The sequence below is a fragment of the Spinacia oleracea genome, chromosome 5, assembly GCF_020520425.1.
Source record: "Spinacia oleracea cultivar Varoflay chromosome 5, BTI_SOV_V1, whole genome shotgun sequence".
Lineage (NCBI taxonomy): Eukaryota > Viridiplantae > Streptophyta > Magnoliopsida > Caryophyllales > Amaranthaceae > Spinacia > Spinacia oleracea.
In genome coordinates, this window is record NC_079491.1 from 26,191,462 (window position 1) to 26,202,861 (window position 11,400).

Genomic DNA, 11,400 nt, shown 5'->3' on the forward strand with positions numbered 1-11,400 from the left:
CGACATTGAGTGTAGTTCGATATTTGAAAAGTGTCCGGGCGAAAGTATACTTTTGCGTACTGACAATGCATTACATTTAGAGGGATGGTGTGACTCGAATTGGGCAAGTTGTCCTTTGACTCGTTGATCGTTGACTGGTTGGTTTGTATTACTTGGTTTTTTGCCTGTGTCCTGGAAGACTAAGAAACAACATACAGTTTCACGCTCGTCTGCAGAAGCAGAGTATCGTTCTATGGCAGCGCTAACATGTGAGTTAAAGTGGTTGAAGCAACTACTTCGAGATTTGGGTGTCGAACACAAACAAGGTATGAGTATGTTGTGTGATAGTCAATTGGCATTTCACATTGCCCAGAATCTGTTATTTTATGAGAGGACGAAGCACATTGAGTCTGATTTTCACTTTATTCGAGATGCGATCAAAGAGGGCGTCATTTCACCTTCGAATGTATCGACAAATGTGCAATTAGCAGATATTTTCACAAAGGCGTTGGGTAAGGCGCAGTTTGAGTTTTCTCTAGGCAAGATGGACATTCGAGATCTTCATGCTCCACCTTGAGGGGGATGTTGCGATAATATATATGGAGTATACGAAGTTCATTATGTTAATATTGTAATATCCTAAATATACGGAATTACCTAGAATAGCCCTTCCCATGTAATATATATACGGAGTTCATTAATGAGAATATCAGAGTTTAAGCCGCGTTTTTAAGTGAAAAATGACGTTTGTTTTTTAAAAATGGCGTTTTTGATATGTTTTTGCTAATAAATCTCTGAGTGTCGTCTCATCGTTCTCATTCCCGTATAAGCGATCCATCACTCCACCCTCCAAATCTTAAATTATAAATTTTCCAATTTCAATTCGGTCCGATTTACTACGGTTTTGGACCGGTGAAAAAAACCCCAATCAAAGAATGAACACAAATACACAATCAATCAATCATAAATTCATAATGCACATTTGGACTTGCCCGACCTATGTAAGTTAGGAGGAAGGGTAAGTAGGTAAGTGATTGATGAGGAGTATGCGTCACCAACTTCACGAGGGAGGAGAGAGAAAGAGTGTGTTTTGTGTGTGTGGTTGTTCCTATAAATTCCAAAGGCATTGGAGCTCCACCCTTTTCCAATTCATAACCCTTTGTCACCCGCATTTTCTGTATATAAAAACAATAAACCCTTCTTTGTTTTTTTAACCCCACAATTATAGATCCTACCCTTCTTACTCCTCCAACTGAATCTTATGAGGTAATACATTCCTCTTAATTCTTCATCAAATTTGCTTTATTTTGTTAATTTATCATCAATAACATTTCTGGGGTTTAATTGATTTCATCTGTAATTCTATCATTTTGAACGATAATAAGTTTGATTTATTGTTTATCGTTTTATTTGAATCTTTTATCGTCTTGTTGATTGATTAAGACCCAAAAGAGCAGTATAATTTATGAGAATATTCTCCAAAATGAATACTCGAAAATTCTGTCAAATGATTGTAGATGTTATGTTTTCTCAATGTATGTGATTAAAGGCGTTTGATTTGCATAATTCTATGAATGATAGTATGTGTCTATGTGATATGACTGCTTAAATTGTTTTCTACGGTGGGAATGAACCACCGGGGGAAATACACATTACAATGAGGGAGGGGGAGTCGAATCTGCAATTTATTAGACTTAACCATTAGATCAAGACCTTATTTATATGAGTCCCTGTGACTGCTCAGATTGTAGAGTTCATTTTCTAGAAGTTTCTCCTAGAGTTGTTGTATAAGGCCCTCCGTTTGGTAGGACCTAAAACGTTTTCATGGAAAACGATTTTCCCCTTTTTAATCATTTTACTTGTTTGGTTGACTAAGGGATGTAAAACAATTTTCCATGACTCTTCAAAGTTGGAAAACCTTTTTCCATTTGAAAGGGAGGGAAACCACTTTTCCTTCTTTCCTCCTTACCTCCCTCTCATTTCTTCCCCTCAATCTTCACCATCTTCTCCCATTTTGCTTTAAGTTGCTAAACAAAGGAAAACTAGTTTGGAATTGTGTTTTCCCTGAAAAAAATGTTTTCCATGTAAAATCATTTTACAATGAAAACGTTTTACGCCCTACCAAATGAAGCCTAAGTATGCATTATTTGAACTGATATCTGACCCGGTTACTGAAATGGTAAAACAACCCTCCTGGAACGGTGCTTGATTTCTTCCAAAACCCAACCCGATACAAGTTACTAAATTACAAAGTTCATATGTTCTAAACATGAGCTTGTGAACTTTTTTTATGTGAAAGAGTGTGGGAAATTGCGTTGCATGAGGAATAAAAGTGAATCTAGAATATTCCAACACGGCCCAGATTGCTTCCTGGTGGTTGTGGCCCAATGATGGCCCGAACCCGATCCCGAGCCTAGAAATAAGATGGATTAAGACTTGCATTTGTTGTTCACCACATGAAAATGACTTAAACCTGCCCAAACAAATAACTAATTACTTGTCCAATTGCCACCTCATGTTTGGAGATGTCTTACCACTTTCAAAGTTGGTCTTGCTCCTATTTGATAATGATTGATTTTGATTTGTAACGTGCTAAAACTAAGGCAAGGTATCTTTTGATAGTGGCATACTGGCAACTTGTTTGATTGGAAGCACTAATAAGACAACTTTGTTTATTTCAATAACTTAAATTGGTAATTGAGATAATTTCTAGACAAATTTCTGTTATACTCCATATTTGGTTTAAAGCTTCAATAAGCCTACACATATAACATGGACCACATAGGAAGCATGAGTGGATGTATAATAACCTTTGAGGATCAATTGACATTTCTTTTAGCTTACAAATACATTTTGTGTCACACGATAGTGTGAGTTAAGGGAATTGATTTTGACACACTCACTATGAGTTTTTTGTGTTCTACTCACAAAGGGTGTGCCAAAATCAGTTATCATGAGTTGACCTTCTATGTTGAGAGATCTACAACCTGCACTCTTTTATAAGACAATACAATCGATTTAGAGTATTTTAAAATTGGAATCACAAGAGTAGTACGATCTCCCTTGCGCTATAGATGTTCGTAGTGTCTCGTGTAACATTAAATTGAGATATTCACACTCTATGCTCGTAGATTAAACCTCTCTATCTTTGATAAGACAACATAATTAATGAGTAGGAATTGCTAGTTGTGTTTATTGGGTTTGATAAATGACAATAAAAGTTGTATATTCTATGGTACTTCTTGTTTTGTTGGATTGTTTAGATATTAGCCTCATAGGTGTTTCGCTTTTTAGTTTAATCCAAAACATAGTAAACCAGAACGATCTAATTTGATGCCACAAAGAATTTCCTGAATCTACCGGGGTTTAGCTACATTCGAGTCCCACTGTCCAAGTGCGATTATAAAGTGAAGCTGAGAGAAGGGGAGTAACTTATTAGGTGTAGGTTACAAAGAACCTTCCTCTTGTTTTTTTTCATCTAGGACAATTTCACATGTAGGTTGTTCAGGTCCTAGATTATAGGAATCCACAACGAACCGATTCTCTGTAATGCATAAAGTTTTCTGTCTATTTATGTCGTATTATTGCTCGCAGATTTTCATACTTGTAAGTTACCTTAAGGAAGTATTTGACATGGTTATGTAACTTTCTACAAGAACTTTGTATATGGACATGATGATGCTTGTTCATATTTATGGCTTGTTATGCTCCATCATGTTGTTCTTTATCTGTTCATTTTGGTTGCAATTATCATAGGAGTTCCTATAGGTTTGAGTATTTATCTAGTGTTAAACATGCATGATATTCTGAAGTAACAATAATATACCACTGCGCTGACAAAACCTTCTGATTGTTCTTTACAGGTAAACTAGTTTGTAATCAATTAAAGCAAACTCTATTATACTCTAGCACTGAAAATTCCTGGTGTTTGTCCAACATATCCATCTTTGCAGCCAAACTTTATCAACTTTGGATCCCCAGTTATACACAAAATAAACAGGGAATGCTGCAAGATGTGCATGATTTCTAAGGATTCCTGGTCTAAACCCACCTTGTTCATAGCTCTATTTGAGCTACCTTTATCAGCCATCAATAAGAACAAGCACGTCATTTGCAGTTGTATATGTTTTGAGCTTTACATGCCCACTGTTGCCAAGAATGTCAAAGATTATCTTGTTTCTACATATGAACTCTGTGAAGATGGCTGATTGATTATCAGTATTGCATTTATCAGAGTAAGAAGATTAGATACTTCTCTGTTATATAATCTATCATCTCTGAAAAGATGGCGGAAAATAAAGTGACCATCTTGATGCAGAGGTATGAGCTAGGAAAGTTACTTGGACAAGGAACATTTGCAAAGGTGTACTATGCAAAAAACATCAAAACTGGTGCAAGTGTTGCGATTAAAGTAGTTGACAAGGAGAAGGTTTTGAAGGTGGGGATGATTGAGCAAATAAAGCGGGAAATTTCAGTTATGCGACTTGTGAAGCACCCAAATGTGGTGCAGCTGTATGAGGTTATGGCCAGCAAAACCAAGATCTACTTTATCATGGAATATGTAAGAGGAGGCGAGCTGTTCAACAAGGTTGCTAAAGGAAAGCTGAAGGTGGACGTTGCAAGAAAGTATTTCCAACAACTAATCTCAGCTGTTGAGTACTGTCACAGTAGGGGGGTTTACCATCGAGATTTGAAGCCAGAAAACCTCCTTTTGGATGAAAATGAAAATCTTAAGGTTACTGATTTTGGGCTTAGTGCTCTGGCTGATACCAGAAAGCAAGATGGGTTGCTTCACACCACCTGTGGGACCCCTGCCTATGTTTCTCCGGAGGTCATTCTCAGGAAAGGCTATGACGGAGCAAAAGCTGATATTTGGTCATGTGGGGTAGTCTTGTTTGTGTTGTTGGCGGGATATCTTCCATTCCAAGATCCCAACTTAATGGAAATGTACCGAAAGATTGGAAAGGCAGAGTTTAAATTCCCTACTTGGATTCCATCTGATGCAAGAAGATTGCTGTTCAAGATCTTGGATCCAAACCCCAAGACAAGGATATCAACAGCAAAGATAATGGAGAATTCTTGGTTCCGAAAAGGATTTGATTCTAAACTTTTACAAGTTAGGCCCGTGGTTAATGATATGATATCCGATGTGCTAGATGTTGATGCTATCTTTGGGCCTTCTGAGAACCTAGAAGCAAAGCAAGCAGATACCCATCCATGTTATAACTTGAATGCATTTGATATCATCTCCTCCTCAGAGGGGTTTGATTTATCTGGCTTATTTGAAGAGAAGAGCCAGAAAAAAGAGGTTAGATTTTCTTCGTGTCAGACTGCTTCAACTATCATATCAAATCTGGAGGAAGTAGCTCAGAAGTCAAAGATGAAGGTGAAGAAGAAAGATGGAGGGCTTATGAGATTTGAAGGGTGTAAAGAAGGTAGAAAAGGGGTTTTGTGTTTCGATGCTGAAATATTCGAAGTTACCCCGACCTTTCATATGGTGGAGATGAAGAAACGTGGTGGGGATTCGTTGGAGTATCAGAAAGTTGTGAAGCAGGAGATGAGACCAGCTCTCAAGGATATTATTTGGAGTTGGCAAGGTGAACAAGAAGCACAACCTTCCCCTGTGCTCCCACCGTCTGCACCTTCCTCAGCGGAGTCCTAAGTTATTGTATGCCTTTATTTCTATCTTGAAATATTTTTTACTACTACTGTCATAAACATGCTTTTGGGATTAATCCCCTTTTGTGTGTCTGATTATTTCTGAAGTACTCCTTGTGATATTATGTTTTAGTTAGTAATCATGTGATTCTATTATTTCCATATGTGATGTGTGTATATGATATGAAAGATTGCATATTCTGCTGTGATTCTGATTTCTGAAGCTGTCTAGACTCTAGACTCTGGCTTAAATTACGCTATTCTAACATCTGTCTAAAGGAAGAATATATACACTCGATGTGAACTTAACCCTGTTTCTTCTGTTTATCACCTAACATATGATATGGTGCTTGCGCAAACGCAGATATGCTGAAGCTATGTAGCTAGCCACATTCTACTTTAGATACCATGCATGATTCGATACTCTATACTCGATACTCAGACATGTGTGTATGATTCGATACTCGATACTCGATACTCAGACATGTGTATGAACAATTCACACTACATTTTCAACTAAAAACTTTGAAAATTTCCTTGGATGCTGTTTTAATTAAGAGACTAGAGCTGCGTAGAAATTATCAGTATAATGAGTGGTAATAATATGCATGCAGAGATGAGACGAGTAGAGCTGCGTAGAAATTATGAGTATAACTTGGATTTATGTCAACTATGAATGCGTACATTCAGCCGTCTCAGCCAAATTGAATGAATGATCATATGAAAAACATCGAATCTCTTAGGAGGATCGTTCATTACAAAATGTCTTTGTACTTGCCTCACTCCCTCGTGCATTTGCAAGTACTTTTCATAAGGTATTTCCATGAGTATTTTCTTAAGATTTGGAATTTCAGTAAGTGAAACTTGGACTGAAAATGTGGTCCAATCAAGAACATCACTAAAAGGAAGAATGTAATTCTGGGAGATCAAAACTGGGACACATTCAGCATAGATGGCTTCCACAACTCGGGGGCTAGCAACTTCATAACCACTAGGACAAAGGCAATACTTGCTTCTCTTCATCATTTCGCTATAAGATTTATCCTTAGGAAGTTCTTCATAAACTTGCAGGTCTTCATCTTTACCCTTCCAGTAACTAAGGAGTGCAGGCCTAATACGGCCATGCATCCGCCCTGCAAAGAATCCAAGGATGTTACGATCTGAAGGGACTGATCCTTGGATTGGAACTGCAAATTCCCCAGTTGCTAAATTGATTTCAGGGATTGATAAATCTTTTCTTGGATTGAAATTCTCGGATGTGTTTGCGTTGCATAATGCTCGAATTGAATGGAAATACAGTAGCGGATGGTACCATGTTGCTCGCGGCCCCTGCAAGTGCAACAACGTACTTGTAAAACCATACCAACTTTAACTTATGGAGCATTTACTTACTTTCATATACATCACTTCATAATCATATACTACATCCGTTACAAATGATCTTTGCAGTTACTATTTGTATAAATATTAAAGACAAAATATTCTAAGTGTAAAAACGTTAGTGGATATAATCAAATATGAATAAAGTATGGTAATTGTGTAAAAGGGTGGGTGAATTTTAAAAATATTAATAAAGTAAAAGAAATTGAGTGAAAAGATGTAAATGTTGTCAAGTAAAAGGGGTGAAATAGTAAATTTTCATGTCCAAAAATAAAATAAAATACAACGTAAGTATTGTTACGAGTCAGAATAAAATGGAAATTATAAAGATCATTTTTAAACGGCAGTGAGTTGTAACACATACCCAATCATGGCAAGATAGCATGAAGTGATCGGCTCCAAGACTCCTATTCCAATAAGGGTACTTGTGTGATATTATGCTCACATAATCAACAACTGTGCGCTCTAAAACTGCTTTGTCGCGGATAATTGGATCAAAGAGATGTTCGATTATCATTGCAACACTAAAGGGAAGAAAATAAACATGAGCTTCATCTCGATTTTTCGTTATAAATTGATTGTTTTTCTCTATCAAATTTATGAAGATGCCTTCCATGGAGTATATGCTTCTACATGGACCATGATGAAATAAGGGTGGCTCCCCTTCGTCATAGATATAAATCTTGAACATTTTTTCCATTAATAAGTAGCTCCTATATATAAATAAGAAAATCTCAAAGATTAAGATGAGGTGAGTGCTTACAAATTACAATTAATCAATAAAACAATAATAAGTATTCCATTGAAGCCACACATAAACCATTAAATTATATTTGAAAAACTTAAAGTGATGGACAATGCAGTAATATCAACCAATAAATTAAAAATAAAATAAAACGTGTCAAACAAATAATACACAAATGATTGGATATATCCAACGAAAATGATGTGAAAAGACTATGGAAAATTGTGCTTTCACAAAGTCATAGTTTTTTTTTTTTTTTCTACTATGAGGAGTTCTCACTCCGCCTCCGACAAGTTGGCTAATCTCCTACGAGAGTTTGCATGAATATTTCGATGGGCAATATCCCTCCAAGTTGAGATAGTGAGTGTGTTAAAATCATTTACCGTACATACATATCATACAACGAGTATTGCTTGGTTTGACACACTTTTTTTTTGGCAGAAGGTTTGACACTCTAGTACTCGTAAACTTGTACTTAAAACATTTTAGATATTTACATTCAAGAAACCTACTTAGATGAGATGGAAAGTGACCATGTTCCAAGTGTAAATGCATCACATGGGTTTAATTGCCGACGATTTAAATGCTGTACAAATCAGGTATTGTACGTCACACTTGTCAGACTATCAAATCAGAAGTATGGAGTAATTTTCAACAAAATGTCTTGCGCGCACAAGGTGTACAATAAATTTATTGTACACCAATATAACTTTTACTCATTTTCTTGTAACTTTAACCTAATTTTGATTAACTTTTATATTAGTAAAAAAAAGTTGATAGATAAACATTTTAAATGGTTATATGATTAATTTTATACATTTATTAGTGATTTTGAAGAAATAAGTTTTATTAAAAATGAAAAAAAATTCACTAAAAAATAGATAACTTTTACATATATAAGCTTGACTTTTAAGCATTTTGAGTTAACTTTTACTCTAGTGTACAATATTTATTGTACAACCTTTGTAAATAAGAATTTGTGAATTTTCAACGCCAAAATTGACAGACGGAAGCTGCTACTATACTCTCTTGATATCAAATAGTAACGAGTTCGGATTCTCTAGAGTTTTAATAAAAGTTTACGGGATAGAGTTGTATCTAAACCATACATTTTAAAATCAATGGTTTATATTGATGAGAAAAAATAGAGGAAATTTTGGAAAGATAATATATGAACCATTGATTTTTCATTCAATGGTTAATATGTTCAAACTCTACCCTGTAGAGTTATTTTAGAACTCTAGAGGAACCAAAACCAATAGTAACATACCCTGTTTTTCTATCGGTTGTTTTCACATAAGCAACCCCACATGAGATTAAAATTTAAATCTAAAACAGCAACTCCACGTGGAATTTAAATTTTTAGACCATTCACAACAAAGGGTATCATACCCTTAGTGTCACGGTCCGAATGTTTTGACACACCGTGCAGCGCACTCTTGCCTATTGGCGGCAAGGATGCGAGCCTTGTGCGTAATGAGTGTCTTGTGACTCGTAGGGGCACGAGTAAGCGTCTGGTTTTGAAAGGGCGGTCTTGCCTATTGGCAACAAGAACGAGGGACGAGGGTCGACCGGGGTGTTTGTGTGCGCACAACAGGCACAAGCGGGACCGGCGATGAGAATTTATTTGTTTGTGGGACTTTGTGGGATTTGGGATGGTTTAGAGCAAGAGATGGCACAATGTCTATAAAGGCCTACAACAAAACACAAGCAATAAAGCGATGGCGACAATTGGTGAGAAGTAGGAATTCATTCATTCATATCCCTCATAGAGGTTTATTTTGAATTAACTACAAACTACCAGTGAACACTGGATTGACAGTAACATAATAATTCTATCTAGAGTTCAACCAAAATTGTGTTTAATTTTCTTTCTTAAGACATTTTTGTTTAATTTTGAGGTCAAGTGCTGAGGAATTAATTGTACAAACATATACTTACAGTTCTTTCTTCTTTAAATTAGAATCTCGAGGATTCCGATCGAGTGTATAGAAAAAATGTATGGATTTTAAGTAATGGCGATGTTAAGATATGCTATGTTAGATCATAACCTTTTCCATGTTTCATCATCTAAGTTAAACCTTTGCAATTCAATCAAATAGAGAAAGTTTAACTCGTTTAATTTTGCTACATTAAGCTAATCTATTTTGACGGATAACACATTAATTAGAGTTAATATGTAGTACCGTTTAAAGGCAAAAGCATTCTTGTATATGTTGACATGAGGCTGCACATCATCTTCAAGAGAAATAATGCTGGAAGTATTCCTAAAACTTTCAAAGGCTTGTTTTGTCAAAACCCTTGCTCTTGTTAATTCTTCTTCCATATTCTCTATCTTTTCATCTTTCTTTCTCCCAATTAACACTTTATCAATCTCATCACGCAATTTAGTCATTACTCTTTGCCTTTTCTCCTCCTATATAACATGAATAATCAAATTAAAGCAACAAAAATAACAACATAAATATGAATGTCAACTAGTTTAGCTGATACGATATATTAACATGACTTCCTATATATAGAAAGACAGGAAGTGAATGATAAAGTCGGTAAGAATCAACAAATTAAATCCTTTCTTGCATTTTTTTAAAGGATACATATATATCGTAAATAAATCATTATTATAGCCAACAATATTAAGAAAATTAAGTCTTTACAAAATATTATCGAAATTCTTCTTATTTCACGTACGTATCAAATCCGGAAAGTGACAAGATTTCGTGTACAAAAATCGACATGAAAAGTGATTTGTATTGCTCTCGTTGCCCATTTGCCTAAAAAAAAGACATGGAAAAGAGTAATGAAATAGATTGAGATCGATTACGACGACTTACTGATTTTGATAAAGAAGAAGAATTGTGAATAACGGCAAGAGAATGCGCCAAAGAATCAAATGTTGTTGATGTGATTCCATGATCAATAACAACACTATCACGACTTGTAGGCCAAATCAAAGAAGATGATGGAAAATAGAAGAAATTAGGCAAAGGGTTTGTGTCTTTTGATTGAAATATGATAGCAACTAATGCCAAAATTGTCAATAATGATATGACGATATGTAAATGTTTTGTGTAAAATGAGCTCATTTTTTATTTTATTCTATTTTTCCTATCATCACTCCCATTTTCCCATTTCTTGCTCTTTTAATGGAGTATGGTTAGAATTCTATGGTTGGTAATAAGACCCCACTATTATTTAATTATAATGATATTTGCCCTTTTCATTTTAATCTGTTTTGAAATGTTCTTTATACGGAATATTGTATTATATACTATTTTTTGAAACAAAAATTTAATATCTTACTTCTTTTACTAACGTAACATTTATACATATTCACTTATTTTCTCTTACTTTATTTACTCATTTCTTTCTCACTCTCGATACCTTTTACCGTCTCTATTTTACTTTGTTCTATTTTATTATATTCGACGACATTTTTACATTTTTTCTTTCATTTATCTTAACATTTATGTAAATAGTTAAAAAAAAATCATGAAACAAAGTTAACATTATATAATTAACTATAAATATGCAATTAATTAATATGGAGGGAGTAATAATTACAATAAGTTCTTACTTCTTAGTTGTTCGGGATCTACTGACATCTAAGCCTAATTTTTTGAAAGATAATTTATTGT

General features: G+C 35.0%; 2 protein-coding genes across 3 annotated transcripts; one reads left to right on the plus strand and one right to left on the minus strand.

The window, feature by feature from the left end:
• Window positions 1–1,016: 1,016 nt before the first annotated feature.
• On the plus strand, window positions 1,017–5,846 carry LOC110779463 (CBL-interacting protein kinase 2). The gene is made up of 2 exons (XM_021983973.2): window positions 1,017–1,245; window positions 3,843–5,846. Exon 2 carries the CDS (start codon window positions 4,265–4,267, stop codon window positions 5,639–5,641), a length of 1,377 nt encoding a protein of 458 aa, XP_021839665.1. The 5' UTR covers window positions 1,017–1,245; window positions 3,843–4,264; the 3' UTR covers window positions 5,642–5,846.
• Window positions 5,847–6,269: 423 nt separating this feature from the next.
• LOC110779464 (probable glycosyltransferase At3g07620) lies at window positions 6,270–10,928 on the minus strand. 2 transcript variants are annotated; one of them, XM_021983974.2, is made up of 4 exons: window positions 10,597–10,928; window positions 9,949–10,178; window positions 7,382–7,730; window positions 6,270–6,966 (listed from the first exon to the last, which is right to left on the minus strand). In XM_021983974.2, exons 1-4 carry the CDS (start codon window positions 10,846–10,848, stop codon window positions 6,304–6,306), a joined length of 1,494 nt encoding a protein of 497 aa, XP_021839666.2. In that variant the 5' UTR covers window positions 10,849–10,928; the 3' UTR covers window positions 6,270–6,303. The 2 variants fall into 2 exon arrangements, with proteins under 2 accessions (XP_021839666.2, XP_056685055.1); XM_056829077.1 differs by lacking the exon at window positions 10,597–10,928 and adding an exon at window positions 10,454–10,584.
• Between the last annotated feature and the right edge of the window lie 472 nt (window positions 10,929–11,400).

Excerpts from the sequence above, each read along its gene's own strand:
- LOC110779463 (XM_021983973.2), top strand. The coding sequence starts at position 4,265 with ATGGCGGAAAATAAAGTGACCATCTTGATGCAGAGGTATGAGCTAGGA.
- LOC110779464 (XM_021983974.2), bottom strand. The coding sequence starts at position 10,848 with ATGAGCTCATTTTACACAAAACATTTACATATCGTCATATCATTATTG. Across the intron at positions 10,179-10,596 it reads CTTCTTCTTTATCAAAATCA|GAGGAGAAAAGGCAAAGAGT; the intron begins GTAAGTCGTCGT and ends CATGTTATATAG. Across the intron at positions 6,967-7,381 it reads TGCTATCTTGCCATGATTGG|GGGCCGCGAGCAACATGGTA; the intron begins GTATGTGTTACA and ends TTGCACTTGCAG.